This window comes from Microcaecilia unicolor, chromosome 4 (assembly GCF_901765095.1).
Source record: "Microcaecilia unicolor chromosome 4, aMicUni1.1, whole genome shotgun sequence".
Classification (NCBI taxonomy): Eukaryota; Metazoa; Chordata; class Amphibia; order Gymnophiona; family Siphonopidae; genus Microcaecilia; species Microcaecilia unicolor.
In genome coordinates this window covers 178,656,359-178,681,665 of record NC_044034.1, presented here as the reverse complement: position 1 = coordinate 178,681,665, position 25,307 = coordinate 178,656,359, and the positions used below count along the sequence as shown (strand labels likewise).

General features: G+C 40.8%; 2 protein-coding genes across 3 annotated transcripts in view; both read left to right on the top strand.

Annotated features, from left to right (window-relative positions):
* LOC115468892 overlaps positions 1 to 7,171 on the top strand; it is a 33,148-nt gene extending 25,977 nt beyond the window's left edge. For both annotated transcript variants that reach the window (XM_030201015.1, XM_030201014.1), the window contains 3 exons: positions 2,364 to 2,409; positions 2,827 to 2,990; positions 4,001 to 7,171. In XM_030201015.1, coding sequence (XP_030056875.1) covers positions 2,364 to 2,409; positions 2,827 to 2,990; positions 4,001 to 4,684 — 894 coding nt within the window. In that variant the 3' untranslated portion in view covers positions 4,685 to 7,171. The remainder of the gene's footprint in view (positions 1 to 2,363; positions 2,410 to 2,826; positions 2,991 to 4,000) is intronic.
* Positions 7,172 to 14,707: 7,536 nt separating this feature from the next.
* NRIP3 (nuclear receptor interacting protein 3) overlaps positions 14,708 to 25,307 on the top strand; it is a 34,487-nt gene continuing 23,887 nt past the window's right edge. Inside the window, exon 1 of the mRNA XM_030201016.1 lies at positions 14,708 to 14,888. Within this exon, the coding sequence (XP_030056876.1) occupies positions 14,715 to 14,888 (174 nt within the window). The 5' untranslated portion in view covers positions 14,708 to 14,714. The remainder of the gene's footprint in view (positions 14,889 to 25,307) is intronic.

Genomic DNA, 25,307 nt, shown 5'->3' with positions numbered 1-25,307 from the left:
ACTAGCGCCCCTTATCCTAGTTTGGCCATTTCAGTGAACAAGACCTGCTTATTGTCTCATGGAAAGCGGATGGGATCTGGTAGCAGTGCTCGACAAAAGCTCCCACTACCTTTAGGGAAAGAGCAGCTTTTCAATCAAGATAAGCACTCAAACCGATTTTTGGTAACACAGGAGTTCAATTCTGTCCTCTCTCAATCCTGTTTAAGTGTGCGAGTTTACATAACATCTGGTCTCTCGCATTAATTCTTCCTCAACTCCCCTTCTTTTAATCTGCTGATCCAGTAGCTCCATTGTAGGTTGTCACATGATATTTCACGCTGACAGATTCCCTGACTGTAAAGTTCAGTTGTGGAAAGTAATATTAATATAGACAAACCCTTATTTATGCTGTATTAGTTTGGTTTTATTTTTACAGATGTAATCAGACTCCTGAAGCAGGCATCTATAGCGCCGAAACGCAGGCCTGCTTTGAGTCTTTTTATGGTGTTATTGTATTTATTGCGTTTGTATTTTATTCTTAAATATCCCTGTATTGAAATGCCTATGGTCATTTCTCTTTTTTTTTTTTTTCTTTCAACAAGCCATCAGTCAGGGTGACGAGTCTAAAAGGTTTTCTTGGAAGGAGAGTCCTTGGTAATCCTCCAAGCTCTTCATGCTAGAGACAGCCATACTGTGGTGACTGGGGGTCATTTAACTCTTAAGTATGAACACCTGCTAAACTGAGTGCTGGGGCGTTAGTTTTTCTATCTCGTATGATTTGTGAAATGAGCTGACCTGGAGGCGACATATAAATGAGAAAAAAGGTTAGACTTTCTTTTGACTCAGCAACTTCAGTTGTCATGGCAACAGCCAATGCCCTCACACATTTACAATGCCAAATTTGATATTCAAGCGATGTGTTTTTTTTTCAGGGCTTCTAACCATTACTGAAATCAGTTTTGACCAGATATGTCAAAAACACTGAATGTTACCATAAGTACATAAGTATTGTCATACTGAGACAGACTGAAGGTCCATCAATCCCAGCATCCTGTTTCCAATAGTAGCCAATCCAGGTTACAAGTACCTGGCAAGATCCCAGAACAGTACAATACATTTTATACTGCTTATCCTAGAAATAAGCAGTGGATATTCCCAAGTCCATCTTAATAATGGCTTATGGACTTTTCTTTTAGGAAGCTATCCAAACCTTTTTTAAACTCCACTAAGCTAACTGCTTTTACCACACTCTGGCAATCAATTCCAGAGTTTAATTACACACCGAGTAAAGAAATATTTTCTCCGATTTGTTTTAAATTTACTACTTTGTAGCTTCATTGCGTGCCCCCTAGTCCTAGTATTTTTGGAAAGAGTAAACAAGTGATTCATATCTTCCCATTCCACTCCACTCATTATTTTATAGACGTCTATCATATCTTCACTCAGCCGTCTTTTCTCCGAGCTGAAGAGCCCTAGCCGCTTTAGCCTTTCCTCATAGGGAAGTCGTCCCATCCCCTTTATAATTTTCATCGCCCTTCTCTAAACCTTCTTTAATTCCATTATATCTTTTTTTGAGATGCGGTGGCAAGAATTGCACACAGTATTTGAGGTGCGGTTGCACCATCGAGCGATATAAAGGCATTATAATGCCCTCGTTTTTATTTATCTTCTTTTATTTATATTTTAACAAATGTTTTGCATTAGGGTAGAGACGCCTGATGGTGTGCATAACATGAGGAGGGACCTAGTAAAGCTTGAAGAATGATCCAGAATTTGGCAACTTAATTCTAAAAAAAATGCAGAGTCATGCATTTGGGCTACAAAAACCCAAGGAGAGTGGTACAGTTTAGAGGGCGAAGTGCTTTTGTGCATGAAAGAGGAGCGGGACTATTCTGGAGACCGCACCTTCAAAAAGATATAAACAGGATAGAGTCGATCCAGAGGGCGGCTACTAAAATGGTCCATGAACTTTGTCATAAAGCATATGGGGACAGACTTAAAGAGCTCAATACATGTATACTTTGAAAGAAAGGTGAGAGGAGAAATATGATAGAGATGTTTAAATACATCTGTGGCATAAATGCACAGGAGGTGAGTTTCTTTCAACTGAAAAACTCTGGATAGAGGGGGCATAGGATGAAGATGAAAGGGAACAGACTCTGGAGTAATTGAGGAAATACTTCATGGAAAGGGTGGTGAATTTGTGGAATGACCTCCCAGTGGAGGTGGTAGAGACAAAGACTATCTGAATTCAAGCAAGCTTGAGGATAAGTTCATAGGATCTGTAAAGGAGAGCAAGAGAGAGACTGGGTAGGCCATAAGGTCTTTATCTGCCTTCATTTTTCTCTGTTTCTTAAATTCCTTTACTTGTTTTTATTACGTAGGGGCAGGAGAAAGATTTGGCCATCTCGCAGCAACCTGGATCTAAAGGTAGTTTTTTTTGTTTATTGTTTTTAAGGGCACTGAACCACACAACATTAAATCATATGCATATAAGACCATAATAGGTAACATCCCCCTCCCCTCTCCTGCCTCCACCACAGGATAATGTAGATGCTTGGGCAATAGATGTCTTAGGTTTCTGAACATACAAACTAGTGTTTCTCAAATCCAGGCTTTGAGATTTGGCTTTGGGAGTATCCAAGACATGCAGATTAACCTGGTACTTCATCCAAATGGGTAGAAGTATCCCTGGCATATTCACTATGGATTTCTGGAGAACCAGATCTGTTTTTGTAAGACGTGTGGAATGGCTTTCAGAGCCAGTGAAATAAGCAATATTGAAAGTTTTTCATCTGGAATAATCCCTCAATGCTTGTGTAACCTTTGTTCTTTTCAATGATACAGTAAGAAAAGTGAAGCCCATATTGCCTCGGATGTGTTCACCATATCCTGTTGCCAGCCCTGTGTTTGTTACCATACCGGTGCTGTACCAGACTCCAGTGCTCTCTGCTATTACTTCAAGTTCTTCACGGACCAGAAGAACCATAGATACACCGATAGCACCTAAGGTGAATATGGGACTGTATATTTGCACAGATAATACAGTGGGGAAGAACCAGTTACTGCTCTTAATTGTTTTTTGTACTCAAGCACTTCTGAAAATTCAGCAAAGTCTTCTGCTTCAATGATGGACTGATCAGAACAAGCCAGAGAGAAGCCCTGGTTAGCTCTTAGCTTGTGAAGAGGAAGGTTTAACTTTCAACCAAGAGAATGATTATACACTCATTCTGCACCTGGACTAGCTTGCGACACATACTGTAACTTAGATCAGTTCCTTATCTCTTGCTTAACTATACAAAGAACTTGCCTTGAGTTTAGATAACCATCAAATTATCCCAATTGACTCTGTACCATCCATCTTGTTCCCATCACATATCTGCTGTTGGTCCCTCAGCTATGTGGTAAGCCTTATTGTAGAAAATTAGCATCATATGTACATTAGTTGAATGCCCTAATGCATGCTTATTAGGTGTATCATTCCAGTCTTGTTAAATGCGTATATTTTTGATACTGTTTCACAGTAGTTCTATTATTAGGTTTCAATTTACTGTTTTTAAGTTTACCTCATTGTTTATTCCTGGTTATTTTACAATTGTTATGCTGTTAACAAAATTGTAATTTTTTTGTTAAACAGTACCTGCTGTACACCACCTTGGGTGAATCTCTTCATAAAAGCGGTTAATAAATTCCAATAAATAAATGTTTCAAGCTAGGTCTCACACCAGTGGGAGGGTGTTTATACAAAGGCTTGTGCCATAGGTCATGGTTTTTTAAAATCTTTCCTGTGACCATTCCCCTAGCGCCAGTGTGATCAGTTCACACAAACTGAAGCTCCAGAGTTTTAGGATACCTCCCAATTCATGAGATAACTAGGACAGGCTGGGAGGTCCTGCCATAACCATTTCTGTTCACCTGCATTTTTTTTGCGCATCAGGAAACTGTAAATATTGACCTTGGTGAACAGCTGAGAAGTGAAGTTAAAAATGTTAAATCCCATTCTTTCTGCTTTGTCTTTCAGCTTCCATTGCTTATGGAAAATCTAAATTCTTGTCCAGAAGATAAAGCCAAGGAATCCACAGCTTTGGCAGTGATGGAGCCCCAAAAAATTGTTGCTAAACGATGGAAAGACCGCAACCACCAGCAGTCTTATACCAGCAGGAAGGCAAATCGGAGAATACTGGAGCTGAACCAGCCAGACCACATTACACCGGGGTCCACATCTAGCACATATACTGATAAGAATGTAATGGAACCAATCTATGTCAGCTCTGCCGGTCTTACCATTTCTCCATTCAAAACACCTGTGAAAACTGTTCTTGTGCAGGGCCTAGCCACGTCTACACCATGCAGAGATGAATCAGGTGTGGTATCACCAGGTTCCATGTGGGCTTCATGGAGGCTTGAATTGTCCTCTCCAAAATTAGAGGACAGTCTGCTTGACTGCAGCTTACTGAAATCTCCCACTCATGAGCCTCTTCAAGAAATTGTGCAAGTGAGGAGGAAATCCGATGGTGGAGATAGGGATCTAGAAGAGTTTCTAGGCTTTAGTCCACTCAGAGAAATTTCCTCGACTGATATGCTGGGATTTGACCAACAGAATGAAGGCGTGGCTAAAATATTTTCTGATTTCAGCATGCCAAACTTAGAAGAAGCAATAGACATGACTAATCTTAGTTGGGCTTATATTTACAACAGGAACTGATTGCACTGGCACACAGAAATCTAAGACGTTTCTGGCATATACCTGGTGAATAAACTGTTTCCGGCATATACCTGGTGAATAAACTATTTCAAGCACTTAATGTATTTGCTAGACAGGAAACCATGGGCAGTAGGTTTTGTTTCCTCTGACTTTGAAACTCATTCTCCACCCATAAAACGTGGCCAGCTTGTTCACAGTCCTTCCTGGTCTAGAAGTGGGGGAGGGGAGAGTGAGTAAGCCCTTCAGTGCTGTTCTTCTACCAGCAGGGGTCTCCAGTAGAGGCCATTGAAAGATGAGGGACCAGATTCACTCCCTCTCTCAAGCTTTTCAGCATCACATGGTGACTGACCACTGACTGTCCTTCTAGACCCAGTGTTCAGCACAGAGCCAGCCAAAGCAAGATAAGTTTAAAAAAGGGGAAACTTGTGCAGAGATGGTGCTTAAATTAGGTTAGTACATGTTTAGATCTGTACAAATCCCATTTTATTGTGCTAATTTGGTATAAGAAATTTTTTAAATATTTAAATTTAATGATGCTCCTTTTGCAGAACTGAATGCAAGGTAGAATGCTGCTAAAGTGATGTCCATGCTGTGAGGCTGTGCTGTTGGCTGTACTAACTTAATTGTTTTCCTTTGTGTACCCAGCAGCTGTTTAGATCTTGTATGAGCTAACTGTGGTGGCCTAAAGAGATCTGATTGTGACCATCAAGCCTGGTGGCTCCTTGGGAGTGTTGTGTCCTGTAGTGTAGAAGATCCCTTATTTGATCCTCGATCATGTCTTTCACTTCCCATATCAGCTGGTCCTGGGGAGGTTGTAGAGGCAGCTTTCACAGCCCTGTGGGGGGGGGGGGGAGTTTGGACATTGCCTAGGGACACCTAATGGATGGATTTAGGGCTCATGATTGTCCTGGAAGGCATCTTAGTCTGTGGTTTCTTACTCTTGAGCCAGGTTGTCACCACAGGGGCACAAAATAGAGGAAAGAGCTTCCTAGCTATTTGTGAATGGAGGTTCATGAATCTAGGACCCTGGCCCATGTTCTAATTGAGCTAGAACCCCAAAGGAGCAGGATAAAATGAACCAGGTAAAAGATAGGAAGAATGGATTAGGCTAGTGGTTCTTAAGTCAGTCCTTCGGACACACAGGATCCACAGTGACTACGTCTGAGGTAAATTTGCACGCACTACCCCCATTCTGTGCTCATGCATATTTATTGTGAGTATCCTGAAAACCTGGCTAGCTGGGTGTGTCCCAAGGACTGACTCAAGAACCACTGAACTGTATTAGACTTGACTTGAAACATTAGTAAAAGGTCAATTTTTATTTCAAGTTTCCCTTTATTTTTTATTAGAATAACGGGCCTTTTTCCCTAATGTCCTATGCTATGTGACAATGGAAGTAGTATCTAGTAACTACAGCAGCCTACCAGAAAGCATATAAAAAGTATTTTCACTGTACTCGGTGCAATGTGGGCTCTAAATTTGGCTCAAGTGTAGACTGGATTTAGTTCACACCTTTCTCACAAGTTCAAGGTGAGTTATATTTATGTATAGTAGGTATTTTCCTTTCAGAGTTTACAACCTATATTTGAAGCTTGGCCAATGAAGTGGTAAGTGATTTGCCTAAGTCCAAAAGGAGTGACAGTGGGATTTGAACCTGGTTTCCCTGTTTCTCAGTTTGCTTCCACTGTACTTTATACTGCATTATTCATGTAAATGTTCCATGTTCTAGTACAGAGCATAAACCATCAGGACCAGCTTTCAGCTTTTCCTGAGACAGATAGTGAGTTATCCTCCCACCCCAAGGTTTAAGATGAGGTGTAAAGCCAGAGTTACACGTTAACATACATAGAACTCACACCATTATGGATATCACTCTTCTAAATACTTTGTAACAAAAAAGGCTTGTTTTTTTAAATGCTGAATGCTGTTGCTGCAGGAAGCAGTAGCAAAGTGAGGGCTAAATTCACCAAAGTGACCTACTACATTCACACACATTAACACTGTTAGCACATGTCACTGAGTAAGTCCCATTGCATGGTAGTGCCTTTGAGTAAGTTTAGCAATAAGAAGAGAACAAGCTGTTTAAGTACAGTAACTTGGGCCAGGTTTTCTGTTCCTCAACAATTTTCATCCAGGATGGACTTGAACAGAAAGTAAAAGTCTATTCTTAGTACTGCAGGCCAGCACAGTGCCACTGGACACTGAAGGACAGTTAATGTGCTGCTTATCAAAAGTGCATATTTTTTTCCTAAATCTATATTCCTGAGTTTGAGAAAAATGTTGCCTTGAATTGTTCAAGAACGGGCAGCTTGGAGTTAAAAATAGATTTTCTGTTTACTGTGGCTAGAGGCTAAGAAAATAAACTAAGATAAGTGTTTCTAATGGACAGATTAATTATATTCTTTGTACAGTACTGCATTCATACATGCGTGGTATCAATGATAAGTCCCTTTCCCAAAGAGGTCACAGTTCACATGGACACCTGAAAAGGATGATATTACTGAGGGTCAATGACAGAAGCAGGATTAGAACACTGTCTTCACTGGCTCTCATCCCATTGCCTTAACCACTAAGCAGTGGGTGTTTGAATGGAGAAAATATCATACAGTGATGATAGATGCGAGACATACAATACAGTCAGTAACCAAAAGCCTCTTTCACTGTTAAAAAATACTGAAAACACTAATTGCTGAAATCAGATACTGTACTTTTCTAGACGTCCATTTTTATTTATGAAATTTGTAAATTTACAATAATTCAACAAAGATCACTTGTATTAGAAATATACATTCAGCAAAAAAAAAAAAAAAAAGTAAAAGCTAAAATTCTCTATGCGAAGCATTAGAGGTTTGTTAAGTTTATGTTGCCACAGGATACCTGCTCTGTAATTTTGTTCTCATTATCATGCAAGTATTAGCAGGTGTTTTTCCCATTCTTGCAGCCAGAGCCTAGGGGAGTAAAACTGAGCTCTTAGTTTATATGCTTCATGATTTGTCACATTTTACATTTTTTTTTTACCATGCATACATTTATGCTTCCCAATCATCTTCCAAAAAATTCCAACCCTTATTAAACCTCTAACCAACCCATCTACTAATTCTAGGCAGCTTATGGAAGCAAAAAAACAACTGCAGTCAAGGCAGAACTGTAGATGTTGACAGCCACACAAACTCAAAGATTGGTACATACATTAACCTACATTTTTATAAGTTGTATGTGTGATGATCATGATTGTTGAGTTTAATTATTGAGAGCTTGAGAGAGGGAGGAGGACAGATTAGGGGCATGAAAGTATAATTGAGTTTGGTATAAGGCTGAATGTTCACCTAGGGTACTCACTCCCCTTGCACCAGCTCTGAGCTTATAACAGCACAGTCACAAAGGAATTACATACACAACATGAAATATAACTTATGCTGTCATACCAAATAGATTATTTTGCCATTTCTACCCATCTACAGCAACTGTGTCTCAGTATTTTACAACATGATAATGGGTCCCTTACTTGCCATAAATGTGATGGAAACAAATGATAGCACATACTACAGTCACAGCCCTATTACTGAAAAGGGTCATGCTTGTGTAATCTTTCTAACCTCACTTAATGAAGGAATGCACAAAACCTCTTGTTGGCTAAGAGCACAGTGCCTACATGGTCTCAGAACAAATAAATGGATTCAATTCTGTACTGAGAATCCCATGAAAAAATTGAATATTAGACACAAAGGCTTAAACTGAACATGAAATTGAACAGGAAGTTATGGTACTGGGGCCGCTTGATAACAGTGACCATAATATGATCAGTTTTGATATCGACCTTGAAGTAACTGTACACAGAAAGTCAAATATGTTAGCGTTTAACTTTAAAAAAGGAGACTATGATAAAATGAGAAGAACGGTAAAAAAAAAACTTAGGGGGGCAACTGAGAGAGTAAAAACTGTACAACAGGCGTGGACGCTGTTCAAAAATACCATCCTGGAGGCCCAGGCCATACATATTCCGCGAATTAGAAAAGAAAGACGGAACTCCAAAAGACAGCCGGCCTGGTTGAAAAGTGAGGTGAAGGAAGCTATTAGGGCTAAAAGAAACGCCTTCAGAAAATGGAAGAAGGAACCGTCTGAAAATAACAAGAAGCAGCAGCATAAGGAGTGTCAAAGCAAATGCAAGGCACAGATAAAGAAGGCCAAGAGGGATTATGAAAAAAAGATAGCATTAGAGGCAAAAAAAACATAGTAAAAATTTTTTTCGGTATATTAAAAGCAGGAAGCCGGCAAAAGAATCGGTTGGGCCGCTGGATGACCGAGGGGTAAAAGGGGCGATCAAGGAAGACAAAGGCGTAGCGGAGAGACTGAATGAATTCTTTGCTTTGGTCTTCACCGAGGAAGATTTGGGTGGGATACCGGTGTCGGAAATGGTATTTCAAGCGGACGAGTCGGAGAAACTTACTGACTTCACGGTAAACCTGGAGGACGTAATGGGGCAGTTCGGCAAACTGAAGAGTAGCAAATTTTTTGGACTGGATGGTATTCATCCTAGAGTACTGATAGAACTGAAAAATGAGCTTGCGGAGCTACTGCTAGTGATATGCAACTTATCCTTAAAATCGAGCGTGGTACCGGAAGATTGAAGGGTGGCCAATGTAACGCCCATTTTTAAAAAAGGCTCCAGGGGAGATCTGGGAAATTATAGACCGGTGAGTCTGACGTCGGTGCCGGGGAAAATGGTAGAGGCTATTATTAAAAACAAAATTACAGAGCACATCCGAGGACATGGATTACTGAGACCGAGTCAGCACGGCTTTTGTGTGGGGAAATCTTGCCTGACCAATTTACTTCAATTCTTTGAAGGAGTAAACAAACATGTGGACAAAGGGGAGCCGGTTGATATTGTGTATCTGAATTTTCAAAAGGCGTTTGACAAGGTACCTCATGAAAGGCTACAGAGGAAATTGGAGGGTCATGGGATAGGAGGAAATGTCCTATTGTGGATTAAAAACTGGTTGAAGGATAGGAAACAGAGAGTGGGGTTAAATGGGCAGTATTCACAATGGAGAAGGGTAGTTAGTGGGGTTCCTCAGGGGTCTGTGCTAGGACCGCTGCTTTTTAATATATTTATAAATGATTTAGAGATGGGAGTAACTAGTGAGGTAATTAAATTTGCTGATGACACAAAGTTATTCAAAGTCGTTAACTCGCGACAGGATTGTGAAAAATTACAAGAGGACCTTACGAGACTGGGAGACTGGGCGGCTAAATGGCAGATGACGTTTAATGTGAGCAAGTGCAAGGTGATGCATGTGGGAAAAAAGAACCCGAATTATAGCTATGTCATGCAAGGTTCCACGTTAGGAGTTATGGACCAAGAAAGGGATCTGGGTGTCGTCGTCGATAACACACTGAAACCTTCTGCTCAGTGTGCTGCTGCGGCTAGGAAAGCGAATAGAATGTTGAGTATTATTAGGAAAGGTATGGAAAACAGGTGTGAGGATGTTATAATGCCGTTGTATCGCTCCATGGTGCGACCGCACTTTGAGTATTGTGTTCAATTCTGGTCGCCGCATCTCAAGAAAGATATAGTAGAATTGGAAAAGGTGCAGCGAAGGGCGACTAAAATGATAGCGGGGATGGAACGACTTCCCTATGAAGAAAGACTAAGGAGGCTAGGGCTATTCAGCTTGGAGAAGAGACGGCTGAGGGGAGACATGATAGAGGTATATAAAATAATGAGTGGAGTGGAACAGGTGGATGTGAAGCGTCTGTTCACGCTTTCCAAAAATACTAGGACTAGGGGGCATGCGATTAAACAACAGTGTAGTAAATTTAAAACAAATCGGAGGAAATGTTTCTTCACCCAACGGATAATTAAACTCTGGAATTCATTGCTGGAAAATGTGGTGAAGGCGGTTAGCTTAGCAGAGTTTAAAAAGGGGTTGGATGGTTTCCTAAAGGACAAGTCCATAAACCGCTACTAAACGGACTTGGAAAAATCCAAAATCTCAGGAATAACATGTATAGAATGTTTGTACGTTTGGGAAGCTTGCCAGGTGTCCTTGGCCTGGATTGACCGCTGTCGTGGACAAGATGCTGGGCTCGATGGACCCTTGGTCTTTTCCCAGTATGGCATTACTTATGTACTTATGTAATTTAGTCATGGATACATAGTCATTCTTCTTACATCCAGGGATATCCTTTGCAGCAGCATTCTGTACCTTCTGAAGCAGTTTTATCACTTATTTTGGAAGACTAGTATCAACCTCATTTCAGTAGTCCAAAGTTAGTAATATGAACATTTGGACCCCTAAATGGAAATAATTCTATTTCAAGAAAAGCATGTAACCTACATAGTGAATGCAATTTATAAAATGTCCTGTAACTGTCTTCCAGAAGCAAGCTTACTATCTAGCTTAATGTCAAACTACTTCACTTCCCCGTGGACTAGAATTGTAAAATTGCTTAAAATCAATATGTTTGATGGCTCACTCATTGCTTCAAAATGCAATCATTGTTTTTGGCTTCTTACAATTGATTGATAACCTATTGATGTCCTATTGTGGATTAAAAACTAGTTAAAAGATAGAAAACAGAGAAGTAGGGTTAAACGGTCAGTATTCTTAATGGGGAAGGGTAGTTAGTGGGGTTCCCCAGGGGTCTGTACTGGGACCGCTGCTTTTTAACATATTTATCTAGAGATGGGAGTAACTAGTGAGGTAATCAGATTTGCTGATGACACAAAGTTATTCAAAGTTGTTAAATCGCGGGAGGATTGTGACAAATTACAAGAGGACCTTGGGAGACTGGGTGAAGTGCAAAGTGATGCATATGGGAAAGAGGAGCCCGAATTATAGCTACGTCATGCAAGGTTCCATGTTAGGAGTCACTGACCAAGAAAGGGATCTAGGTGTCGTCATTGATGATAAGTTGAAACCTTCTGCTCAGTGTGCTACAGCGGCTAAGAAAGCACATAGAATGTTAGGTATTATTAGGAAAGGAATGGAAAACAAAAATGAGGACATTATAATGCCTTTGTATTGGTCCATGGTGCGACCGCACCTCGAATATTGTGTTCAATTCTGGTTGCCGCATCTCAAAAAAGATATAGTGGAATTATAGAAGGTGCAGAGAAGGGCAATGAAAATGATAAAGCCTAGATGAATAAATACCACTCAATGCTGAAACTGGAACAAATAAAAGCATGTCAAGTGCATAAAACTGAAATTTAATGTTCAATGCATGTAAATGCAGCCATTATAGATAGTGAACAATGTGGAGAACACGCAGCCCTGAGGCACCCAGACCGAGGTTGCATCACCTACTGTTGCTGTTCAGTTAGGAATGAGGCAAACCACTTCAGCCTCTCTGTTGAATGGTATTTCTCTCTGCTAAATGGGCTAACAAAATCCTTATTTGCACAATGTCAAAAGCAGTGATTGGATCCACAAGTAGGAGCAGACAGGGCCATAGCAAGCTTCAATTGCACCCTGTGAGATTCACTCATTCTAGGGTCTCCACACCCCCTTCCCAAGCATCAGACCCCCTTCTGAAGCTACCCTAAAACCTGTCTGAAGACCCCTAATCATATCCATTCCTCTACTGAAAGCTTCTCCCAGAGAAGCCCCCTAGAAGAACATCCCCTTCCTACAAGCAATCCCAGAAGGGACCCCCTTCCGAAGACACCCAAGTAACAAATAGCCACAATGTCATGTATTATTTCCTAGCATATTTTCCTTGTGTAGAAAGTGAGTGAGGATCTCTTCCAATCTTTTCTACTGCTCTTAGTCACAACCTGATGATGTGGGTTGCCCCAGTTGGTCCACTGCGAATCAGTTTGCCTTGATTGGTGCTTAGGAATGCATTGTTTCTGATTGCCTCCCTATACCTATTTAAACCTTGGAACTCCCATTCTTCCTTGCTGTTAGATAAGACTTGTGAGTTCCTGAGTGGTGGTATGTACTTGTTGACCCTGGATATCTGGCTCTTGTTGGCCAGCTCTTATCTTAGCCTCTTTCTTGATCTTTCTTCTAATTGTTGTTTTGGTAGTGCTCCTATTTGATAGGAGTATCTTGTTGATTTTGTCTATGGTCCATCTTCTGCCTCCTTCCATCGTGGAATTTATTCTGCTCCCATGGGGAACACCTTGGGCTTATACTCCAAGTCCTGATACTCTGAGTATTAGAGGGCTCCATCTGAAGGGAAAGAGGGTTGTAAGTGAAAATGGATGAGCTAGGCCCAGGGTCTCTGGTGTTCCTTGTGGTGAGTGACATTGTTGTAATACATAGATGTTATCCTAACATGTTTGTTTTAACAACTATTGACAACTCTTCATTTTAACCTAAAAAGTCAGTAAATTCATCTGCTGAAGGCATTAAAATCAAATTGCACTACGCAGTGGTAAGAATGTAAAATATCATGCAGGGTCAGACCTAAGGTCCATTAAGCTCAACATGGTTTTAAATTGTAAACCACCTTGATCTACTAGTTAGCAAAGGTAGTATAGCGAACATGAATTAAAAAAAAAAAAGTAAACTGGCTGGATAAGAAACTGGTTGAGTGGGAGGTGACGGGTAGTGGTAAATGGAGTTCATTCCGAGCTTAAGGGCATTACCAGTGGTCTACTTCTTTTAACATATTTGTAATCGGTATTGTGAAAAGGCTAATGGGTTAGGCTTGCCTCGTGGATGATACTAACATCTGAAACCAATTATGCACCCTGAAAAGTAGGGAAAACATGAGGAGAGATACAGTGAAACTTGAAGAATGGTCTAGAACTAAGATTTAATGCTAAGAAATTCAGGGTTTTGCATGTGGGCTACAAAAACCCAAGGGGCCAGTAGTGGTGTAGCCACTGGTCAGCACACCTAGGGATCTCCAAGCCCTGCCAGCCAAAAACTCTCTCGCATACTTTTTAAATAGCAGATCTTTGCTGGTAGCTACCAGCAACTCATACACTCTGCTCCCCATGGCCTTCCCTATGCCGTAGCAGGAAGTTAAAACTTTTTCAATGTGTGTAACTTGACTTTACATATGTTAATATGTAGGTTAAGGTATGCTAATTTATCTTATTTGCACAATTTTTAAAAGATGAGCTAAGTAACCAAATGTGCATGAAGGAATGTACATCCTTAGTGTTACCACTCACCTGCCAGTCCAGATACAGTTATGATAAAGATTGGTCTCCTAAAGACCACTAGACTCTTTCCTTGGCTTGGCTATAGAGTGGATCCAGTGATTGTTGCAAGATTCATATTAGAGTACAGGTGTGATGAATAAACATACATATTTAATTTCATTAATTAAAAGAGGTTATATCCCTCCTATAGCTAACCTGGTGTCTTAAGTCTGATGCAGTAGTAAACATCTCTACAGGTTGCCACAGTGTGTGCTTGTCTGACAAAATAGCTAAGGATGTGCAGAGACCTGTGTTTACTCTAGTCTTTATTTTTACCACCTCCAAAGTCCAAAGAAAGTTTTAAGCTGTCTGAGAAAGGAACTTTGTAAATCATGCTTTTAAAGCAGCGGTTCTCAGGCCACACCCAGCCACTCAGGTTTTTGGGATATCCACAAAAATTATCGGATAGATTTGCACGCACTGTTTCCATTTTATGCAAGTCTATCATGCATATTCATTGTAAGTATCCTGAGGACTGGGTTGAGAACCCTGCTTTAAGGCAGTGTATATAGAGGGTGGTACTGTGTAGGCCAGTGGATCATAAGACAGGAGAGAGAGTCAGACACCTATGCTCATAGGTGCCAACATAATTACCCCTCCCTGGACTCAAATGACGGAGTCTGTTCAATATTGGGGGTGCTCATCAGTACCCACAGAACTCGCTTCTATAGGAGTGATGGGTATGAGCTCATCACGAGTCTTGCCAGAGCCATAAAAGCCGGAGGTGGTTCAGCCCAGAAGCAGCCTTCCCCGTGCCGCGGATCTCCTTCCCCTACCAACCCTACGTCAGACCGAGCCTGGGCTATAAAGGGCAGGGGCTGCAGGCGGAGCACAGCTCGACACGGTAGCGAGGGAAAGGTAGAAATGTTCTACTCGGGCATCCTGACCGATGGCAGCAGGAAGGAGACGGAGATCAGGGAAGCGGCTGCTCTCCGCCAGCAGAGGCGAATGAAGCAGGCGGTGCAGTTTAACCACAAGGACTCGGCTGATCTCCTGCCCCTAGACGGACTGAAGAAACTGGGAACCTCCAAGGACACTGTAAGCCGCTTGCAGCCTTTAGTCCGCTGAATTTCTGACGGTGGTACCCGGGCGTTTCTGGCTTTCCTATTTATGTTAGACCCGCTGAAAGCGAGTTTTCTTGTCTGCTGGCTAAAGGGGTAGTAGCATCCTTGTCATGTAAATGAGACGGATTTGGGGAATCAGAATGGCAAGGGATTGCTCTTTATAATTCCTAACTGACTTTCCAATTAATGGTTTACTAGAATTACTTGGTTCAGTTTGTTTTAATTATGGTCTCTATGTACTAAGCATTGGATAGGAAATGGGAAAAATCCTTTGGTATCATATCTTTCAGGATTTAAGTCTGATCTAGTCCATTTGTTAACTTAAGTACATCACCCTCGATTGTAACTGCTCGTCTCTCTCATTAGTATTGTAGCCTGACTTTTTTTAAACCGAGAGCTGGTTTTGGACTATTCTCCTTAGCTATCCTGTTGCATCTAATTTAACCACAAAAAAATAAATAAAATCTGGGCAAGACCCCTGTATTTGCCTTCAAGGGCTGCAGGGATGTTAGACTTCCTAGACCAGTGGTGTTTCCAAACCTGACCTGGGGGCTTCCCAGCCAGTCAGGTTTTCAGGATATCCACACTAAATATTCATGAGCGAGATTTGCGTGTACTGTCTCCACTGCATGCAAATCTCATGAATATTTAGTGTGGAAATCCTGAAAACCTGACTGACTGGGGAACACCTAGGATAGGTTTGGGAACCATTGTCCTGGGCTAATGTTCAGCTTCCCCATTCCTGCCTGGTTTTGATAATCAAACAGACAATCATGATTACATCATCATTACCCTTCCCAGAACAATACTGTACAGAATGGAACACAGTAGATGATGGCAGATAAAGATCTGTACAGTTCATCCAGTCTGCCCAACAAGATAAATTCATTACATAAGGTATGATGTGGTACTTCATATGTATACCTGATCTTGATTTGTCCTTGCCATTTTCAGGGCAAAGACTCTAAAAGTCTGCCCGGCACTGTCCTTGTTCTAAATTTCTGAAGTTGTCAAAGCCCCTGAAAACATCTACTGCAGCCCATCCAAATCTATTCTGCCATGATCAAGGCAAAGATTGTAGAAGTCTCGGCCAGCACTGGCTTTGCTTCCCAAATAGCAGTGTTGCTACCTAATCTCCACTAAGCTTCTTTGGATCCATTCCTTTCAAACAGGATTCTTTTGTGATTTTATCCCACACATTTTTGAATTCCGTTACCGTTTGCATCTCTACCACCTCCTGCAGAAGGGCGTTCCAGGTACTTACCACCCTGTCAGTGAAAAAATTGCTTCCTGACATTTTTCCTGAGTCTATGGTTGTTGTAAGCTCTGTCTCTTCATGTTCAAATGTGCAGTGCTGCGTACGTCTAGTAGTGCTTTAGAAATGAGTAGTAGTAGTTATATTGTTCTGTACATAGTAATAATGAGGACATTCTCAGAAGCCATTTCTCCAGGTAAATAAGCTAACTGGAAATTGCTCACCCTCTCTCCAGGTAAAAGTACAGGCTGATGAATTCTTGGTTTGTTTGGCTGTCAGGACTTATTGTCTTGATTACAACTGCTCCTTGCCCCCTTCCCAAAGCTGCTGCTATAGGTGACCTCTGACTTTGCCTAATGGTTAAACTAGCCCTGTTTTCTGCTAATCTGCCATGTGGGTTAAACAAAATGTAGTATTTTTAAGGTAAAAATGTTTTTTTACCAGAGTGAATATGCAATAGTTTTACTATACAACTTCTGATTTTAAAGTTGTTGTGGACTGATTGAAGGGTACAGAGTGGGGTTAGATGGTGGTTTCCTTGGAGTGGAGGAGTAGCCTAGTGGTTAGTGCAGTGGACTTTGATCCTGGGGAACTGAGTTCAATTCCCACTGCAGCTCTGTGTGACTCTGGGCAAGTCACTTAACCCTCTATTGCCCCTGGTACAAAATAAGTACCTGAAGGTATGTAAACCACTTTGAATGTAGTTGAAAAAACCTCAGAAAGGCAGTATATCAAGTCCCATTTCCCTTCTCTGGTAATGCAGTAAATTTTGAAGGTGTTCCTGAGCTGTTGTTAGTCGTCCATAATCTCAGGGCTCTAGGAATAAAAAGGCATTCTGACTCCATCCCAGGAACGGGAACTGATGTAGGGACTTGTGCATTCTCCAGTACCCAGGTGCAAGAATTGGATAATTACATCAGTATGATAAAGGTACCACTGTGTACAAGGGATCTGCACTTTTCTTACAGGACCGTATCCCCACTAGTTTTTGTTGTCTTATCTGTTCAAGCACATATGATAAACAACTGGGATATGGTGGACTGTGGTGGTCTGTTTGTTTTTCTGCAGATTGTTAGTGTGGATATCTAGGCTGTACAGGTATGGTAGGAGATATTGATGTGCATGAGTGAGTGCTAGTACATGTTAATATAGACTGCTATGAAACTACAAACATTAGCCCATCAAGAGATGATCATGGGACAATATTTAATGAGTGTGAAGGAAAAAAACAGCTGCCTTTCTTTAATTGCATTGTAAACTTCCTAACATCGATCACCATGGCAACAGTACAACTTAATTGTTTGTGTCAATGCACATGAACAAATATAGCTACCCAGTGTCACACCTAGCAGTGAAATGCAGTAACCACATCCCCATTACTAAATGAGTGTTGAGAAACCTCATTGATGACATTTATAACAGTCTTCAAGCTTAATTAGCCCTAATGGATATTTATATCATAGAACCAGTCTGCCTTTCTTATGGTGCATGACCCAAGCATCTTTCCACAATCTTTTTAACAATTGGAACATGATTAAAACAAAAGGGTCATTTGCCAGTCAGTCATGTTTACACCAACTGGACAGCTTAGGGTAGCACTTCATGAATCCAGCCTAAATTGTGCTGCTTTGTGGGTAGTGAGGAGTGTTACTGTGTTGGTAGGCAGGCAAAATCAATTGGACTACACCGTTGTTTCTATGTACTTCCCTCCCCTACTCTCTACTACTAAAACTGTACTTTCCTCCTTCCCTAGCTCTGGAGTCAGTTTCTTTCTTCATCTCTCCCTTTCTGTTTTAAATTGTTCGCTGCTCGACATTTACGTGATGAGTGGGATAGAAAGTTCTAAATAAACTTGAAACTTGCTTGTAGAAATTCAGAACCTGCGAAAGGTAAAGTATAACCCAAGTCTTACAAATAAACCTCATCTCATTAATATCACTTCTTGTCTACTATTTTAAAAAGTGGATAAGCCTGTTTGGGCTTTAAGGTCTGCTGATACATTTCTTCTGGAAATTCCTAGGTTTTGTACTGTTAATTTACTTGGCCTTAGGTCTTCCACATTTCAAGTAATGGGTCCCACTTTATGGAACTCACCGCCTGTTGATTTACGGAAAATTGATTCCTATCTTTCCTTTCTTAAGCAGCTTAAGGCTTATTTATTCCAGGAGACATTTTCATAAGAATTAAGTAAAGGCTGGGACTAGCTTTCAATTGTTCTTTGTGATTTGATGTGGAGTTTCTTCTTGCATAACTTTTTAATTTGTTTCATTGTATATTTTTAGTACATGTTATATACTCAGTTATTTTAATTATGTATGTTACTTTTGTAATCTGCTAGGAACTGTGGACTGGGCGTAATATAAATATTTTTAAATAAATACATCTGTGGCCAGTCTGATTGCTAAAAACAGACTTTGAAGGAGATTAAAATTGTTTCTTCAGTTTTCTGATCTAAGATCAGTTAACCAAGCATTGGATGCAATTTTATAACTTGGCACCAAAATGTAGTTGCCACAATGGGGAGCACATGGTGCTAGTTCTGTTTAGGCACACCCACTTATGACAGGTCAATGGCTGGTGTAAGTTGTCACCCCTTAGTGCGTCATGTAATGTGTGCAACTGATAGTATTCTATAAGTTGGGTGTATCACTTGGTGACACACCTATGGCCTGCTCATGCTCCACCCATATGTATGCACCCCTTGCAAATACACATTAACCGCCGGATTCTATATATCATGCCTAACATTCTGCACCAAAATACAAGCATATTCTATAATAACACATGTAACTTAATTGGCTTAATAAGCAATTTTTAACAGCATTTAACAAGCAGTAATGAGCACTAATTGGCAATAATTACAATTTATGTGCATAACTCACTAAGCGTATTCTGTAATGTACAGCACCTAAATTCTAATGCGTGGAGCCAAATGGGGCGTGGTTATAGGCAAGGAAATGGGCATTCCAAAATGTACACTTACTGTTACAGAATATGGCCCTCTGTGCCTAAGTCTGCATGCCAATATTTGCATAAGTCACTAGAGGACAAGAAATGGGGCCATGTGCAAAAAAAGTCAATCATTGGTAGGGTTGGCTTTGAACACCCTCCCCTTAGTGCTTAAGGAATAAATTACTATTTATCCTTTAGCAAAAAGTTCAAAGGCATCTTTCTACTTTCTTGAGACCTTTTCATTGGTGGTTCCTAAGGTGAAAGGTACAATTAGCCATTACCCTTCCCTTATTAGTTATATTACAGGGTTTTGACATTTTTATCTCTGTCTGCAGACCTGTATATCAAATTATTAATGTTTGTTCCTATTGTAATCTGTTGAGAGTGAGAACACTTGGCTCAGCAGAATGTGAATGAATGTTTGTAAATAAAATACTGCAAAGGATCTCATCCCATCCTTGTGGGGATATATAGAGATCAATATCCCCATGCACAAAAGTGGCACCGAACTACTGAGGATAAATGTTCCAATTTTGAAATGAATGTGATGGCGGGTCAGGACTTCAAAGCCCAGTTCATGTTTTTCTCTCCTGCTTCAGTAGTGCAGTCAACTTGATCCAGCTGCACCTTTGAGGAACTTTAAATTTCAGTATTTCTGCCTCATCTGGGCTGTGCATTCATCACCCTTTTGTGTGAAAAAAGATTTCCTGACATTACTCTTGACTCTACCCTTTGACCCTCTTATCATGACATCTTCTGGTGCAACTTGCTTTTTGTGCACTGTTCATATTGTTGAGGCATTTCAGTATATCTTGTCTTGTTTCCACTCTCTTTCCCTATAATTTCTTTAGCTACATATATTTAGGTTAAATATCACCTCAGGGATTTGATGGTGCCATTTAATAACTCTCCTCTGAACTCTATCTACTCTGTACCTTTTGCAGTCCTCAAATTTGGACAAATAGGCCAGATGGTGCTATTGTAAACTACATGTATGTATGTATATATATATATATATATATATATATACAGTGGGGGAAATAAGTATTTGATCCCTTGCTGATTTTGTAAGTTTGCCCACTGACAAAGACATGAGCAGCCCATAATTGAAGGGTAGGTTATTGGTAACAGTGAGAGATAGCACATCACAAATTAAATCCGGAAAATCACATTGTGGAAAGTATATGAATTTATTTGCATTCTGCAGAGGGAAATAAGTATTTGATCCCCCACCAACCAGTAAGAGATCTGGCCCCTACAGACCAGGTAGATGCTCCAAATCAACTCGTTACCTGCATGACAGACAGCTGTCGGCAATGGTCACCTGTATGAAAGACACCTGTCCACAGACTCAGTGAATCAGTCAGACTCTAACCTCTACAAAATGGCCAAGAGCAAGGAGCTGTCTAAGGATGTCAGGGACAAGATCATACACCTGCACAAGGCTGGAATGGGCTACAAAACCATCAGTAAGACGCTGGGCGAGAAGGAGACAACTGTTGGTGCCATAGTAAGAAAATGGAAGAAGTACAAAATGACTGTCAATCGACAAAGATCTGGGGCTCCACGCAAAATCTCACCTCGTGGAGTATCCTTGATCATGAGGAAGGTTAGAAATCAGCCTACAACTACAAGGGGGGAACTTGTCAATGATCTCAAGGCAGCTGGGACCACTGTCACCACGAAAACCATTGGTAACACATTACGACATAACGGATTGCAATCCTGCAGTGCCCGCAAGGTCCCCCTGCTCCGGAAGGCACATGTGACGGCCCGTCTGAAGTTTGCCAGTGAACACCTGGATGATGCCGAGAGTGATTGGGAGAAGGTGCTGTGGTCAGATGAGACAAAAATTGAGCTCTTTGGCATGAACTCAACTCGCCGTGTTTGGAGGAAGAGAAATGCTGCCTATGACCCAAAGAACACCGTCCCCACTGTCAAGCATGGAGGTGGAAATGTTATGTTTTGGGGGTGTTTCTCTGCTAAGGGCACAGGACTACTTCACCGCATCAATGGGAGAATGGATGGGGCCATGTACCGTACAATTCTGAGTGACAACCTCCTTCCCTCCGCCAGGGCCTTAAAAATGGGTCGTGGCTGGGTCTTCCAGCACGACAATGACCCAAAACATACAGCCAAGGCAACAAAGGAGTGGCTCAGGAAGAAGCACATTAGGGTCATGGAGTGGCCTAGCCAGTCACCAGACCTTAATCCCATTGAAAACTTATGGAGGGAGCTGAAGCTGCGAGTTGCCAAGCGACAGCCCAGAACTCTTAATGATTTAGAGATGATCTGCAAAGAGGAGTGGACCAAAATTCCTCCTGACATGTGTGCAAACCTCATCATCAACTACAGAAGACGTCTGACCGCTGTGCTTGCCAACAAGGGTTTTGCCACCAAGTATTAGGTCTTGTTTGCCAGAGGGATTAAATACTTATTTCCCTCTGCAGAATGCAAATAAATTCATATACTTTCCACAATGTGATTTTCCGGATTTAATTTGTGATGTGCTATCTCTCACTGTTACCAATAACCTACCCTTCAATTATGGGCTGCTCATGTCTTTGTCAGTGGGCAAACTTACAAAATCAGCAAGGGATCAAATACTTATTTCCCCCACTGTATATATATATATATATATATATATATATATATATATATATATACATTGATAATTACTGGGGTGTTTCTGCAGCTGCTGCGCCATGTAAGTTTCTTCTTTTCCTAAAACTCCCACGGTCAGGCTGTCAAAGTTCTCTGATCTTGCCAAACTGTACCATGCCTGTTTCATAACCAAGGCACAATCAGTTTCATATCTGTTCTTGTTCCTTTTCCATCTGCCCAGAGAAGCTGTCATGTTAGTTTATTGCTCCCCCCTTTAGAAATCTTACAAGCAAATGTTGGGTAGACTTATTCCCTGCTACCCAACACCACCACTTCAGTTCGGTGTTTCGATTGCTCTGTCATTGCTTCTTTGGCATGAGTACATAGTCCTGAATGTAGATAGAGGATGTACTGGTGTGTTGAAGAAATCTGCTCTGCCTCTGTATGTTTAGCATCCAACATTGTACTATGGAGTGAGACCAAAGAAGCTGGAATGCTGGACCTTCAGACAGGGAGACCCACCTCGGCCCATACTATTTTGTATGGAAGAGGATGGATAGAAAGGAATAATGTTAGAATCCACTTCTCAGATTGCACCATTTCTGCAGACCGTGTTGCTATTTTCTTGGAACATAAGAATAGCCATACTGGGTCAGGCCAATGGTCCATCTAGCCTAGTATCCTGCTTCCAACAGTGGTCAATCCAGGTCACAAATACCTGACAGAAACCCAGTTAGTAGCAATACTCCATGCTACCAATCCTGGGGCAAGCAGTGAATATGAGTATGCAGGAGATCCAGCCTTCTGACTTTGGAGTCCCCTCCCAAATTTCTGTTCTGGGCCTCAGTTTGTTTTAACATTGTTCCTTTTTACATCCATTTAAGGGGGGAAAGAATGGTAAATAATGGTCTTATAGCAGCATACAGCAGTTGGGTAAAAAGAAGCACTGAAAGTAATTCAGGAAGAAGTCACATCTCATTTTTTGGGTGATAGAAGTCTCTGTAATGCTTAACTTTAATATAGGAGGAGATAAGAGAGAGCAACCTGAAAAAAAAATTAAAAGGTTTGAAATGATCCCACAAAAGAATCATCAGGAGGCTGATTGCACAAAAATTTGAGCCAGACTCATTAAACGCATAAAATGCCACCATTTGGGGCTTTTGCATATTTTAATGTACAACATTCAGTTGTGAACAAAATAAGTACATTTAGTCCCTCTATGCAATGAACCTATGTATGAGGTCTGCTAAATGTGAACAATTCATTTAAATTCATTATAATAAGCTACTATGATGTAAAACCATGCAAAGCTGCTCATCAACCATCAATGTTATGAAAATTAATGTATGAAAGGCTAGTTTTTGCAAAATAGTACATCCTAAAGAGGCTTAGTTATCTATCTCCCTTCAGACATCCTGGTAGCTTAAGTTTACATACAATTTTGGCATCTAGTACATGTGCAAATGAGACCTCTTTGGACAAGAGACAAATTTAAGAGTAGCCTTACAAGTGAAGGTAAACAGAAGAACAACAGCTCTTCGCTGATGTATTTTGAGTAATATGATCATCTCTACTACTACTTATTTAGGCATACAGACACAAAAGAGGAATTCCCTTCTTCACAGAGCTTACAGTCTAGTCAAGACATATATGACAGACAAAAGATTCATAAGAATAATAATAAAGAAGTGGTAAAGATGTAAAAGCAAATTCAGAAATGTGAGCTTTAGTCTGGATTTGAATATGGTCATGCTGCACTGACTCGGGAAACCTGTTCTAGGCAGACAATGCAGCAAGGTTGAAAGAGCAGAAACAGGAGGTAGAAATAGAGGAAAAGGCAGGGCCAACCGACTCAACCGACAAATAGAAGGTGATGTACACTGGAAAGAATAATCGGAATCACAGTTACCTGATGCTAGGGTCCACCTTGGGGGTCAGCACTAAAGAAAAAAGATCTGAGTGTTGTTGTAGATAATACGCTGAAATCTTCAGCTGAATGTGCAGCGGCAGCCAAAAAAGCAAACAGGATGCTAGGAATTATTAGGAAAGGGATGGTGAATAAGACCGAAAATACTATAATGCCTTTGTATCGCTCCATGGTACATCTGCACCTTGAATATTGCATTAAGTTCTGGTCACCATATCTCAAAAAAGATATAGCGGAATTAGAAAAGGTTCAAAGAAGAATGACTAAAATGATAAAGGGGATGGAATTCCTCTCGTATGAGGAAAGGCTAAGGAGGTTAGGGCTCCTCAGCTTGGAAAAGAGACGGATGAGGGGAAATATGATTGAGATCTACAAAATCCTGAGTGGTGTAGAACGAGTAGAAGTAAATCAATTTTTTACTTGTTCCAGAAGTACAAAGACTAGGGGACACTCAAGGAAGTTACATGGGAATACTTTTAAAACAAATAGGAGGAAATATTTTTTCACTCAACAAATAGTTAAGCTCTGGAACTCTTTGCCAGAGGATGTGGTAATGGCGATTAGGATATCTGGGTTTAAAAAAGGTTTGGACAAATTCCTGGAGGAAAAGTCTGTAGTCTGCTATTGAGACAGACATGGCTGGGAAGCATGTAGTATGGAGTATGTAGTATGGGATATGTAGTATGAAGTGTTGCCATGATTTGGGTTTCTTCCAGGTACTTGCGACCTGGCTTGGCCACTGTTTGAAAAACAGGATACTGGGCTAGATGGACCACTGGTCTGACCCAGTATGGCTACTCTTATGTTCTCATTAGGCAAGTTTAGGCAATCCCCTAGGGCAGCAGCTTCTGGGGTCATCAAAGAGCAGTTGCAGTCAAAACAAAACAAGAGGTCCTGACAACCACAGGAGGGAGGGTGGGCAATTTTTTGGAAGGGGAGGAGTTGGGGTTATCCTGATTGTTTAGGGTTTGATGCCTAAATATTAATTGGAGGGGGTGCAAGACTGAGGGTGTCTAATACCGGGAAAAGGTGACAAATACCAGATGAACAGAATTCATGAGAAATATTATAGGGAGAGAGAGAAAAGATTAAGTAATGAGGAGCTGCAGTGTGGCTGCATTTATAGGTAAGCTACAGAAGTTTTAAATATATGTGAGAGTGGATGGAAAGCCAATGTAATGACTAGAGAAAAGGGGTTCATGGTCACACTGATGCTGGAAGATAAATTAGGCTGTCTCACAGTTCCATTTAAAGGTTATCCATGACAGAACAGTTCGTTGAGCTGCCCCAGTTAACTGGAATGAACTGCCAAAGAAATGAAGATCAGTACCTAACTATTTCTTTTAGTCATGGATGAAAACTTGGCTATTTCAGAGAGATGTGTGCAATAAAGTAAAGGTCGTCCTCAGTTTATATTAATTCCCCGTTAAGTGTTTATTGTTAAGAATAGTCTTTTACTTCTATTTTAATTGTATTCCTACTATGTATTATATTTATTGTATCTTAACATGTTGAAGTCTGCCTTGAAATCCTTGAGGGCTTAGAGTAATAGACTTATCAAAATTAAATTATTTGGAAAGGAATGGAGAATAGCATAACGTTCTTCTATCGATCAACTGTGTGGCCAACCTTGAATATTGTGCATGCTTAGATAC